Raw genomic sequence first — 14,992 nt, forward strand, 5'->3', positions numbered from 1 at the left:
AAAATCAATAAATGATTTATCTCTGCAAATAAGACTCTTGCTTTCTAGGGTGGGATTCGTTTTCCAAAGCATCCAGCGTTAGAATTAGCCAGACCAATTCATAGGAGTTTATAATTAATCCTGACAAGAGGAAGCTAATAGGAGTGAAAATGAAATCAGATGACTGTCTGAAATGAAGCTGAAAGGCGATGACAGCCAGACTAAGTTTTCTGTAGGTACATGCAATGACTGGGAAAACCTCTCAATCTAGGGGTCAGCTTTTAGCAAGATAATATGTCTTGCTAAATTTTTATGTCTGCCACAAAAGGCAAGACAAGCACCATGTAAGGTATCAAAGGCTATGTTCATTATTCTCTTGAATGTAAAAGTTTGTGCCTGTGTCTGTGTATGATTGTGTGTGGGTGTAATTTTCTCCATGGGTTTATTTAGAATTGTGTTCCTCCATTTTTGATTTATTTCTAGAGCATACAATATAAATAAAAATGAAGCCTTACAGATGCAACGAAAAACAAAATGCTCAAGTAGTATAGTGTTATCTGTTGCATGTGGATTTGTTGGGCTACTTACTTATTTACATCATTGGCAATTTTTTATGGAATGCCAGCTTCAGAAATATACTGTAGCTTGGGCTCTGTGAATATCTTTTACAACAAATGGATCAAATTTCAATACCAAGAAGTCATTCTTAGCCTGCTTGTCTTTAGATTTTTAACAAAAAAGGTAATAACAATGTAAACAAAATGGCTATGTATAAATTGCTATCATAGGTATATGTTGTGAAAATCTAGCAAGTAAATTTAGTAATAATTTATTTCATGAGTATCTTTTGACCTTTTTTGTCCTTTCTCACATACTAGAAACATGTTACAACCAGCTCATGCTGCATCAGTCACAGTATCCATTTAGGATAGCACAAATCCTTATCTTTTACCCTAATTTGTAAATCTCTAAGAGTGTAGTTTAAAAATTGCTTTTATACGATAACAACTGCTTATTAACAATCCTTGTATCTCACCAAACAGCTACACTCACCAGCGAAAAGGTGAAACGCTCTCTCTCTCTTTTTCTCACTCACTTTCTCTCTTATATGCAAATGCAGGCTCTGACATTTTCACTTCCCAGAATGCTCTGCTGTTTATTCCATCCCGAGAACTAGTACCTGTTGATCCTTTAATAATAGTCACTGCAAGCAACACCCTATTGCAAGGTTTTCCCAGTACCCACCATCTGCCACCCATAGTCATAATTGATGTTTCCGCTTTGAACTTCAGTTAACATCAGGAGCATATAGATAGCTCTTAAAGCATTCATGACACTCTCCTGTGGTCGTTACTTTTTTATTCTCTCTTACACTGAGCAGTAAAGTCCCTGAGTCCACTTTATTCCTTTTATTCATCTCCATTCCTAGCATGCTGTGTGGCATAGAGTAGGCTTGTCAAAAATAATTATTATAAATTAATAAACAGACATTCAAATACAATTAAGTGCCCCCTACGAATACTGGAAAAATTTTCTGAAAAGAGGCTAAGTCATCATAAGCATAGTCATATTCATTAATGACAGTGATTACAGAAGCCCTAAGTGCAGTGCAAAAAGCAGTGACGGTAGTTCCAGATATGTAGAGAAAGACGATATTGTGAATAACGAAGAGAGGAATCTTAACGTCAAGTCTGAAGCTATTGCCTTTGTCATTGGTGAGCCTTGTGGTGAGAGGAGAACTATGCACAGTGAAGCATATGTTGAATTATGGGCCGCGTGCTTTCACTCGAAGTATATCCCTTTTCTTTTATATGAAAGTATTATGAGGTCCTTCTGGGAATTGTTTTGTAAACACCTGGAAAGTTTCTCATTTTTCAGATGAGGAAACTGAGGCTCAAATGTTTCAAGTGAATCGCCCAAGGTAATTAAGTGAGTTAATCACTGAACTGAGATGATCATTTTTGTGTTGTGATACACAGCTCGGTGCTCTGCACCACTAAGAGTTGTGAATAACTTAAAACCACAGGACTCTTGAGGTCCTGAGGTATTTTTTGTGGCCATTATCAACAATTTTAGTAACAAGTTTAGAACACATTTTCTTAGATCTCAAACTCCTACAAAGTGTTATTTGTAAATAGAATATTTTGTTAAGAATTAAAAACAAACAAGCAAACATGTGCTAGGAGGATAATTGAAGGCTTTTAAAAAAACAATTGGCTGCTCCCAGGGATTCTAGCACTCATTTTGATACATGGAAACTACTAAAGCCAGACATTTAAAACATTGAAAATCAGTGCAATTTGTGGATTATTACACTTAAAAATGCATAAAACAGGATCCACTTATTAAAGAGTTTCTGTAGTTTACAAATAAATGATTCACCATAGATTTAAATAATGGTAGAAAGACACATTCATTCATTCATTCATTCAGAAAATAATTATTAAACATCTACTACATATTAGGTTTCTCCAGAGAGAATATAGAATATAGAATATATTTTACATATTATATATATGTGTATATATATATGTTGGCTTAGCTCAAAAGATACATGTCTATAGATACAGATGTAAAGAGATTTACTGTAAGGAATTGGCTCATGTAATTTTGTAGGCTGTTAAGACCAAAATCTTCAGGGCAGCCTGGACATTTCAGCAGAAGATGATGTGGCAGGCGAAAGGCTCTGCCAAAGATGGGGTAGGCCAGTGACCTCTCTTTGCTGAGAAGTCAAAATCTTTCCTATTAATGAGATGAGTCCCACTCACATTATGGAGGGTAACATGCTTTACTCAAAGTCTATCAATTTAAGTGTTAATCACAGCTATAAAATACCTTCACAGCAACATCTAGACTTGTGTTTGACCAAACAGCCAGGCACCATACTTTAATCAAGCTGATACTTAAATTTAACTATCATAGTCTCTGTGTCAGGGACTTCATGGAATTGGAAATTACACTAAGGAACAGTTGAGTTTGGAAGACATCCAATAAACAGATGACCACATAAATGTGAATTGCATTTGTCTCAAGTGCCAGAAACAAAAAGCGAGGGTACCTTGAGAAGTTATAGCAGAGAAACCTGGCCCAGTGGAAGGGACTTGGAGTGGCTCCCCCAAGAAAATGATAGTCAAGCTGAGGCCTGAAGGCTACAAAAATGGGGTTAACCAAAGAAAACAGGAGAGACTTCCAAGCAGAGGAGAAGACCCTGCATTAGGCAGGAGCTGGGAAAGGCCAACATGGTCAGACACTAGGATACTTGGGGAAAGGGGGTACAAAGGGGTGTTTGAAGTGTGGGAGGAGCCAGATGCTTCAGGATCTTGCAGACCATGTGACAGGTTTGCCACTGTTAAAGTAGGACAGTGATTAGGAAGGGTCTCTGCATGTGCTTCGTGCCAAATGTATCAGAAAGGCTAAGAGTGGGAGGCAGAGTGGCCAGTGAGGAGGCCAGATAAGAGTGTGTGTAGAGAGCGAGCTGGAGAGAATGGAATTAGCTTAAAAGATATTTTGAGAATATGTTGGAGAATGTGATGATTACGTATGAGGGTTGAGGGAGAAGTAGGTATCAAGCAAGATTCTAAGACTTCAAGCTTGCTCCACAGTTCGGAAGCTGGTCCTATTTGTTATGATAGGGAACTCTGGTTTAGGATTTCAAATTGAATAAAGGACCTATTGAGCTGGAGGTACTTGTGGTATAACCAAGTGGAGAAATCTAGTAAGCAGTTGGACATGTAGCTCTAAGACTCTACAACGATGTATAGGATGACAGAGAATTGAGAAATCATGAAAGTGAATGAGATTGCCTGGGAGAGTTATCATGAAAAAAGAGAAAGGCCCAAGACAGAGCTCAGAGCAGCTCACGACTAAAGGTCAGCTCAAGACTAGAGGAGATGGAAAAGCAGAATGGCCTAAGAAATATGGACAAACCAGCACCTTCAAATCCAGCAGAGTTGCATCTCTGTCTTCCTCCCATACTCACATCTCTCTCCAACCATGGCGAGGTGAGGTTCTTTACTGTTAGGGATTCATGGGATTAGTTTGGGTCCACCTGGATAACTGAGGATCATTTCCCAAATTTAATGTCTTTAGCCTTAATCACACCTATAACTTTAGTTCCCTTTTGCTATGCAACATTATCTACTCCCAGGTTCCATATGTTAGAATGGGGACATCTTTAGGGGACCAGTATTTTTTCTACCACAAAAACAACAATTCAGAGCACTGCTGAGAGGTCACAGAAGATAAAACTAAAATTCTTCTGATTGGATATAGTATATGGAAGTGAACAAGAGTAATTTCAGTGTCTTGGAGGTCACAGAAATGGGCTAAAAAATTCAAAGAGGGAAACTACAAATAGATACTTTATTCAGGAAATCTGTGAGTAAGAAATGCTGGTCTTGAAACCCATTTAAACATGAGTGGATATTTATTATCACTGAAAGAATCATTGTCTATATCCAGGATTTGCCTGGTGGGGCAAGAATTCCATCCACCCCACCCAAACTCCAGAAAGTCACTTGTTCTCTATCCAGAGTACCTGAGGGAAAATGACTACAGAAATAATTAAGGGTAATAAATAAAAATAAAATCTGGAAGATTCTTGTTAACTGAAAAAAATGAAACAAAGATTAACAAATATATATTCTGAAACTCTTGACATTCATTTCAATTTTTAAAAACAGTAATTACCTTGTGGTTTTAGATATGTGTGTTCCAGGGCAATTAATCATCTAATAAATGTGTTTCTAGTAAGCATTTGCTAATAGCTTGATGTTGGTAAAAATGTTTCAAGTCTGCTGCCTCCAAAGCCAAAGACTTCAAAATAATATCTAGTGAGAGTTGTACTTAAAATGAGTATCAGCACTAATATGAAAGAAAAAACAAATATAATAGGAAGAAAAAAGGAAAAAGTACTCTAATATTTATAAATTAACTTAAAAATCATAATCTTTAACAATTATTCAGTGATTAACTTATTTTTGGCGCTGTTCTGAGTGTTGCACATTGTCTCATTTAATCGTTAACATGCCCCTACAAACAACGCAAAAACTATCCTCATTTTGGAAGTGGGATAACTGAGGCTGTACACATAGGGCTGGAGTCTGAATCTAGGAAATCTACAACTTTCAAACTGTCATAACAGTAAGTAACAGCTAGCATTGATTGTCTGTCAAGTACCCGTTTTATACACTTTACAGATGTAAATACTTAACATCTCACCCCAGGCTTATGAGGTAGACATTTTCACACCATTATAGTTTGGAAAACTAAAGCATGCTTAAGTCACACGTGTAATAAGTGGGTCAGAACTCACACCCACGAAGATTGGCTCCAAAGTCCAATTTCTTCTCCAAATACCTTAAAGGTGATTTTTTTTTTTTTTTTGAAACTTGTTCATGTAGACAGAGTGTTATCATAGATATTGCTGCTATTGTATTTGTAAAAGGATTTGGAATTAAAAATATATGTAATTTTGATGGGCTAGTAGACTCTTCCCTCTCTGAACTTCACCTTGCCTTCAAGAGTAAATGAAGAACGAGGTGATCTAAAGTATCTCTTAGCTGCATAGTGTTATGAACATGCCAAAGTTTCTGCTCTTTTAACGAGTCTTTATTGTTCTGTTTTTACATGCTGGGATTTATGCTACATTGTATTATTGCAATGATTAATAATCATTTAGATCAAGCATGTACTGAGTACAGTATTTGCAACACATTAGGTGCTATGCAAATTGCATTACTTGGTTTGCTTTACTTAACCCTCACACAAGCTTTGCTTTTAATTATGATTACTCTCTCTACCTTACAGATGAGGAAACTGAGCTTAGAGGCCCTTAGAGCCTTATTTAAGTCACACAACCAGTAAATGGCAGAGCTGGGATCAAACCCAGAAAGCCTCACTCTGAAACTCAGAAGCCCAGTCTCCTTACCATGTTACTGTTATGTTGTAGGTGCTAAATCATTGACGACAAGCATCGTTGATGAGGTTCATAGTATTTGTACCACACACTCTGAAACAGAGTCAGATCAGACTGAAGCAAAGGTGAATCATTTGGCCTACATGTAAGAATGAGAAATGGGGAGATATATATGACGTGTCTGTCTAAAATCTTATCTTTCTGACCCACCCCAATTGTGGTAATTTCCACAATTAGAGCCTTTCCCTTGGGTTTTGCAGATGGGGTCCAAAGGACCATCTTAAAATATGACTAGAGGGAGCAATGATTTAACAGCTTACTTCCTGACACCAGCAAACAGATAAGCTCACCTGCTGTGAACAAAGGGCAGAACCCTAAAGGAATAGCTTAGGGTGTTTGAATCATGGGTAAGGTTTCTGGAGCTTTGTTTATGACTGAGAAGTGGGCAAATATCACCAGGCATGGTGTGTGTAAAACTATGTACGTGTGTATATGCGTGGTGGCAGCAAATAGCTAAGGGATTGCACAATTAGGTGTCAGACTTTAGGGAAAGCATATTATAAAAGGGATGGAAGCAGCAACTGAATATAAGAAGGTGTTAAAGGAAAAAGAGTCACCCAGTAAGTCTACCTCAATTTGGCCATAAACTGACGTGACTGAGGCTGTCTTAGGGTTGTTCTCCATTTAAGAAATTCCTAGAAACTTTGATGTAGTAGGAAATGAGTGTAACACAATCATGGGTTTAGAAGGCTTCCGAAATCATCTACCCCAGACTTTGTCCTCTGCACAATCCATGTGGGCTACCTCAGATAGCAGCTATTTGGGGTCCATTTTTAACGTAAACCCAGAATGAGAGTCTACAATCAGCAATCCTATGTTATCTATATTTGCTGTCAGGAAAGCCATTGCATATCTAAATCCTTTATATCAAGTTGATATCCAGCCTATTCTTAAGAAAGATAAAAATGGATTATGTCATTATGCACCTAAAGGATTCTAATATTCCTAGAGCTATCACTAAATCACCTCATAATCTCTCTTTCCTATGGGATACCTTGGGTTCCTTCCATTTCTCCTTATTTATATGGTTCTTTCTAAACTAGACACCTTCCAACACTCAGAAGGACAAGTATCATTGATGAGTTTCATAGTATTTGTACCGCACAGAAAATGATTTTCATCATACAACATTGCTTAGAAGTGGGGAAGTAAAATTTGTGCCCACAATGAGACAAGGCCACAGAGCAAGACCTTGAGACACCTTCTCATTGTGATTTTGTGAATCACAATGAATCCTCAGACAAGTCAACATTCTCTGCAAATCTGTAGAAAAATTCCTTGCTTTGCTTATCTGGGTCTCAGTCTGTAATGGCAAAACCATCATGGTGATAGTATTCTTGTAAAGAGCCATTGTGGAGATGAATCACATATCATTTGAGAATGTTTAATATGTAATTAATGTTATGAATATCATTTGTGAATTATGAATCTTAAAACTATATTCAGATACACATACACAATTTTGCAAATAACATCACATACATATATATATATACACACACACAGAGAGAGAGAAAGTCTCAAGGTCTCATATATATATTACCAATTACCACAATTGGGTGGGCCAGAAAGATATGATTTTAGACAGACACATCACGTATATCTCTTCATTTCTCATTCTTATATGTAGGCCAAATGATCCATCTTCACTTCATTCTGACCTGACTGTATGTTTCAGAGTGTGTGGTACAAATACTATGAACCTCATCAACAATGCTTGTCATCAATTATTTGGTACCTACAACATAAGAGAAAGAAGGTCTCTCAATGTCTCTCTCTCCATATATATATATATATATATACACACACACACACACACACACACACAGACACACACACACGCACACACATACACTCTCTTTGCTGTACTGATAGAGGGAGAGAGAAGGTCTCTCAACTCTCAAGGTCTTGGTCTGTTGCACAGGCTAGAGTGCAGTGGCATGATCATAGTTCACTGAAACCTCGAACCCCTGGGCTCAAGGGATTCTCCTGCCTGTGCCTCCCAAAGTGCAATGATCACAGGCATGAGCAACCTCACCTGGCCAGATACATAGCTATTAATGAAGAGTAATCACATTATTCATTGTAATCAACATTTATGTTTGTTGAAATTGTCTTAACACTTTCATGTGTTGTTCACAGGAATGTAACCTGGAATAGCTTAGCTATTCCAGACACACACTGCTCTCCAGAGCTAGAAGAAGGCTACCAGTGCCCACCTGGATTTAAATGCATGGACCTTGAAGATCTGGGACTTAGCAGGCAAGAGCTGGGCTACAGTGGCTTTAATGAGATAGGTCTGTCTTACTGGTAAAATACATTTTAAGTTTCTATTTTATGATGTTTATGAAGTAGACAGAATAATTAAATAATTGATACTAATATTTTGACTGGCTGTCATATAGAAGAAATACAAATACAAATTTTAATTCTATGCCTGTTTTATAATATATTCTACCCTACAGTGCATAGCATACACATTATGTATGTATATAGGCAGTAGTGTTTATATGGAGTTACAGATCTCTCATTTTTGACTATTTTGATTCTTAATAATAGCATTTAAAAATACTTGTTTGTTGAACAGGGTTCTGGGTGGTTGACTCAAAGATAAACAAAATTTGGTTTCCTCTCCTATGTAACTATACCCTAATAGGCGAGGTAAGTCTTTAAAACTATAATACTAGGTATTGATGAGTGCATTAGAGCTGAAAAGTGCTCCTTGATTAGAAGACAATTAATGAACGACTTAATGAATATGCATCAACTCTGTAATAAATGTATGGGAAATGCTTGTGCGTGAAAACTATGTACTCATGTGTACATTTCTTCTTGACTTGCCTTATTAAGTCCTAAAATGTGCTATTACATACATAATGAAAGAACTTAGTATCTGCCATTTAGTTGATATCATTGTATTTATTATAATTTCAAGCAAGTTGCACATATTGTAATATTAAAGCAAAAAATGTATAATTCTAAACAAGTATTTTATGCCTTGAGAATTGTTATCAGAGTAATTTTTTAAACTAAATTTTCTTCAAGTCTCAGTCCCACGTGCTGAACCATAAAGTTACAGCTTCTATATAGAATATAGTACTGAACGTGGGCTGATGGTATCTTTTTTTTTTTTTTTTTTGAGACGGAGTCTCGCTCTGTCACCCAGGCTGGAGTGCTGTGGCCGGATCTCAGCTCACTGCAAGCTCCGCCTCCCAGGTTCACGCCATTCTCCTGCCTCAGCCTCCCGAGTAGCTGGGACTACAGGCGCCCGCCACCTCACCCGGCTAGTTTTTTTGTATTTTTTAGTAGAGACGGGGTTTCACCGTGTTAGCCAGGATGGTCTCGATCTCCTGACCTCGTGATCCGCCCGTCTCGGCCTCCCAAAGTGCTGGGATTACAGGCTTGAGCCACCGCGCCCAGCCGTCGATGGTATCTTTTTAAGTTCAGTTTTGCAAATAACATCTCAAGTTTTCATCTTTATATTTTAATATTTCCTCATATTTGATTTTAAGCATTATAGTTAGATGGGATTCTTCCGTCTCTTTTGACCAATAATATTGTCTCCTATTTCATAAAAATCCAGAAGCCAACTGATGTGAAGCAATTTCAATTTGCTATACTCTCTTAGCTTATCCGGCTTTATAATTGATCTTAAATCCTTCCCTCTGTCTCAAAAGTACAGAGGCGTCATGAATTATACCAGTAACTTTTAGGCATGAGGAAGAAATCGCAGACGTGGTGTGGGAGGCGAGATGTATAGGCTGATACGCTGTGTGGAATAAGCTTCAGGAGTTCCAACAGCTGGGCATGACTAGAATGCATGCCTTATCAGAGTCTGCAGCTCTTTCTTTTAGGGACTGAGTGTGTCCATGTCTTCTGTGGAGAGTGGTCACCATCCCAGAGTTAAGGTTGCCCTTACAGAAAATATCCTCCGATTTTTTAAAATCATGGAGCTAAAGCACATCACACCCTCACCATTTTTAATGCAACGATTGTACCCAAATTCAAAATGCAGCATTATATTCAAGTTGATTCATCTTTCTTCACTCTGACTTACAATGGCTTCGCTTAATATGAGGTAGAATCTCTGTTTGAGAGAAAAAGTCTCCTTGTAGTGTGCTGGTTCCAGAGGACCAATTCTAGGAGGAAATTGCCTTGGAGGCAGTCGCCCCCTACTAAAGCAATTATCTTACTATAGCTGTACTGTTAATTTATCTCCCAAGGATTTAAGCTCCTTGAAAACAGGAAGTGCATCTTTTCATCTTCAAGTCTCCAGGGCACAGGGTTATGCCTGGCTCACAGGGAGGCTTCCATAAATATTTACTAATAGGCTCAACAAAGTGTATGTCCTTTTGAATTCGTTGGTAACCAGGCATGTTTGTATGAGGAGGTAGAGCCACAGTAGAGAATTAAGTTGTTTTCTTGTTGTTCTTTTCCCTGATTTTGTCTGTTTTTGTTGGCAATATTCATTATTCCTCATGACTCCTTCCTTTCTATACAGGCTTAATTTCATCTGTTTGCTTATTTTTCCCAAATGATGATTGAATTCATCATCACTGTATGACTAATTGTTAGATAATGAAATGTTGATCTTGTACCATAACCAAAACATTTTTAAATGGTCACTATAATTTAGACTGAAATTGATAGCTACTTCCTGATATTATGTATCTCTGTAGATACACAAACTACTATATTTAAAAGTTCTTATGGAAACAAAAGACAATGTTTTGCCCAAAATTAGGAAAATAAAATATTTTATTAGACACATGTGATCATCTCTTCATACATGAATTTGAATTTAAAACATAATTAGGTGCCTAATTATGCATATGAATTTGGCTAATTACTTGAATATGTAAGTAATTATGATTAGTTAAAAAGGAGCCCATTTCCTTTTCTTACTAACCAAATTACCATTCAAAACATGAATTTTAATTCACTTATAAAATTTCTGGCGTAAGTAGCTTTATGTCTCATTAAAATGTAACACTGATGATGTTGAAAAATTCAAATTTTAAAATATATTAAAAGCCAGAGTCATGGAATAGAAAAAATGACAAGGAACCCCTGTTGTAAGATTGAAAAGTAAAGACATCTTTTGCCCTTTTATGTCCCCAAAATCATCCAAATATCCAGAAGACTAAGAAACAGAAATGAAATTTTCATATTTAAGAACTCTGAAAAACTGTAACTACAAACCACATCACAGGACTGGGTGTCTAACAGAAAACTTCCTGAGCGGATTCTGCCTACTGCGGATCTCAGACAGCACCAGCAGCATAGCAATATTCTAAGATAATGCATGTTCCTGGAGGAACAGAACCATCTCATGTTATGAGTCAGGGAATCAGAGCAAAGGCTGATTGTGGAGGCTTACCAGGACCCCATGCAGCATCACAAAGCAGAGGCCCTCATTTCTGCAAGCAGTTGGTGGGGAGATAGAGTGGAGGGGACACAACTGCTTTGTGATGGGCCCCAACACTGCTGATCTGGGTTGGCTAGAATGGGATAAAAGCTAAATGGAAGGTTGTCATGGCCACTATAACTTAGGATGACCTGGGGAGCCTTTTAAAACACGGGTTCTCAAGTACCATCCTCATGTCAATTAAATCACAACCTTAGAATTATCCAAGGTTTGGATGGCTTTTAAAGGCTCTCCAGGTGGTTAATTTATGTGCATGTAGAGTTATGAACCAGTGGACTAAAGAAACACACACATACACACACACCTATGTTATAAAAACCTTCGATTCAATCTTGGTCCATTTTGGTTGTTATAACAAAATGTCATAGAATCAGTGTCTCATAACCAAGAGAAATTTATTTCTCACAGTTCTAGAGGTTGAGAAGTCCAAGATCGCCACAGCAGCAGATTTCACGCCTGGTGAAGGCCCACTTCCTGGTTCATAGAATGGCACCTTTTCACTATGTCCTCACGTAGTAGAACGAGTAAGGGGTCTCTCTTGATCCTCCTTCATAAGGTTACTAATATCATTAATGTGGGTTCTACCTTCATGATCTAATCACACCCAAAGTTCCTACCTCCTGGTAGCATCATCATGGGGGTTAAAAATTCAGCAAATGAATTTGGGAGAAACATCACCTTTCTGTCCGTTGCACTATCCTGCAGTATTACCCTGTTCCTCCCCAAAGTGAAACAGTGACAGATATCTGGTCTAATAAAATTTATTTCAAAGATAAGTCATAATGAAAAGAATGAAGACCATGTCTATAAAAAAAGTACTTTGAGGTACTTTTAAAACAATAAAACAAAATCATGATATATAACTCATAAAAACTTAGCAGGAGGCAAAGCACTGAATTACAGGTTCAAAGGATACAACTTGTCTCAGTAAGTGAACATAGAACAGTCAACACTGAGACACATCTTAGTAAAATTGTTGGAAATCAAAGCTAAAGAAAACATTCATTAGGCATCCAGGAAAAAAAAAAAAAAGGTCAAGTTAGCTATAAGGAGGTACATCAGAGAGGCCTGAAACTTCATGTCAATATGGAACTCTAAAATGTAATGGCACAATGCTTACAAATTATTTAGGGAAAGAATGGGTCAAGCTCTTTCTGAATATTTTTGAAGAGGCAAGAACATAGAGACTATATTTTACATGAAATCTTCTTGTAAACATTCAGCCAATCAAGAGTTTCTTATCATGAGCTAGTCTCTAGTATACATATGTTGTAAGAACAAAGCTAATACAACTGTAGGATTTACAAAATACAATGTAAATATTACAAATTATGAATATCTAGAAGAGATAAGATGAAAAATGGAGGAGATAGTGTAATGATGTTGATGTTCACAACATTCACACTTAGGAGTTAAAAAATTACCATTTATACAATATATGGAATGTATAATAGAGATATATACATACTTGTCATGAGAAAGTTTGATAAATTCAAAAATTACTTTCTTTAGAAATACCTCAAAAATCCAAATAATGTTATCTGTGACCATGTCCCAAAAAATCATTTCAATATGAGTAATAATATTGGAATCAATTCTTTCTAAATCTTGATAATAGTTCTCAAAAGAAAAGTAACAGACAGTATATTTTTTAACCTCTGAGTAGAGTTATGCTGTTTGCTGTAGCATGCTTAAAACTGATACGGACACATGACTCCTTTGTGGTAAAGTCTGCTTGAAGCGCAGTTATTCAAAAGAATGGCCCTGGGGTTTAGATCATGACTCCACTTTATATTAGTGTGACAGCCTTAGGAAGGTAATTAACCTCTCTGGCCTCAATTTCCCCATCTAGGAAATGGGGTAAGTGACAGACTTACTTTGTAGAGTTAATGTAAAAAGCAACTGAGAAACTACACTTAACTATGTAGCGTAGAGCACACACAGAATGAGCTAGAAATGGAGATGCACGGGCAAAATATGAATGTATCTCTGTGTTATTTGAGGGAAAATGGCATCATAACAAGGGAGGCAAGACATAGCTGTTTGCACACTCACACTCAATATCTGATCTGATTCCCTGTGTTTACAGACATTAACTATGCAGGTTTTTCAGTGTCTGATGCAAGGGAGAGGCATTGGGGCATGCGCACGGTGTTTTTGTTCTGTTTTGCTTTGTTTTGTTTTTTTGAGACGGAGTCTCACTCGTCACCCAGGCTGGAGTGCAGTGGCATGATCTTGGCTCACTGCAACCTCTGCCTCCTGGGTTCAAGCGATTCTCCTGCCTCTGCCTCCCAAGTAGCTTGGACTACAGGTGCGTGCCACCATGCCCGGCTATTTGTTTTTTTTTTTTTTTTTTTTGTATTTTTAGTAGAGACAGGGTTTCACCGTATTAGCCAGGATGGTCTCGATCTCTTGACCTCATGATCCGCCCGCCTTGGCCTCCGAAAGTGCTGGGATTATAGGCATGAGCCACCGCGCCCGGTCGGGGCACGGTGTTCTTAACCTTGCATCTTGCCTATGTTAACTACTATCTCCCATTTCATTTTATTCCAATCAGTGACTAGCATTCTAGAAGGCAAATTTTTGGTGGTGTTTGGTCTTTATTCATCAATTATTCCTCTCCGCTCTCACAAATGTCCTCACTTCTGTGCTTGGACCAGTCTCTCTAGAATCTGATCAACATTTAGCCCGTGTCACTGAATTTTCTACAGTTTGATGAAGCATCATGCGTATGTTTAATTTTATTTATTTATCCCTATACATTCAAATTTGTGACCCCTGGATTTGAGCCTCTGCCTTTCAGCAGCCTTTCAACAGGCACTCCTTCCACAGAGCCTAAGTAAAGCACCGGCTGCGGCATTGAGCAGAAGGCACAGTCATGCTGTGACATGCAGGGGTTCCAGTACTAAATGATTTATTTTCTGACCTTCTGTAATTCCCTGGCCCACACGACAACTGAGATACTGGTTATTTCTGTCTCTTTCTTCCATGTATGCACTTTTCCATCTTTATTTCTGGCTAGATTTCCTATAGCTCCTTCCTAAGGACCCCCAACTAACTCATCCCCACTAAGACACTAGCCTGTGGACTCAAGATATCACACATTCCCCATGTTCCAAGCTTCCTGAGGAGTAGACATAATCTAAAGGACATCTTGCAAAATCACAAAACGTGTTTAGCAGACATTGAGATTCCATGATTGAAGTATGTGTGGCGAGGTGGGTAGGAATCATACAGTGGAAAGGTTTGGGGATTGACAACATCCTAAAAGCCACACTGTTGATGTGACACAAAATCACAGCAACTTACCCTGTTTAGAAAATTTGCATTCCCTTTTCTGAATACTTACCCCACTTCCAGTTCTTACTTCCGCTGTTCCCACTTGTTCATAAACATATGAGACGTACAAGCTGAGACATAAAAGAGGCGACTCTGTGATTTTCTGTAATAACAATGGACATGAAATTACAGAAGTTTAGAGCTGGAACAGATAATACAGTCATGCGTTTTACCGGCACAGGTGGGGATCTGAGAGTCAGAGTGAGTGGGATTAGAGTTACAGAGAACTCCGGGCAGAGGTAGGCTGAACTCACTTCTCCGGATTTGCA

General features: G+C 37.9%; 1 protein-coding gene across 5 annotated transcripts in view; it reads left to right on the forward strand.

Moving 5' to 3' along the window:
* The window catches only part of NALCN (sodium leak channel, non-selective), a 345,832-nt gene that overhangs the window by 61,865 nt on the left and 268,975 nt on the right, over nucleotides 1-14,992 (forward strand). For all 5 annotated transcript variants that reach the window (XM_023218071.3, XM_023218072.3, XM_023218074.3 and 2 more), the window contains exon 7: nucleotides 8,099-8,253. In XM_023218071.3, coding sequence (XP_023073839.1) covers nucleotides 8,099-8,253 — 155 coding nt within the window. The remainder of the gene's footprint in view (nucleotides 1-8,098; nucleotides 8,254-14,992) is intronic.

This window comes from Piliocolobus tephrosceles, chromosome X, assembly GCF_002776525.5.
Source record: "Piliocolobus tephrosceles isolate RC106 chromosome X, ASM277652v3, whole genome shotgun sequence".
Lineage (NCBI taxonomy): Eukaryota > Metazoa > Chordata > Mammalia > Primates > Cercopithecidae > Piliocolobus > Piliocolobus tephrosceles.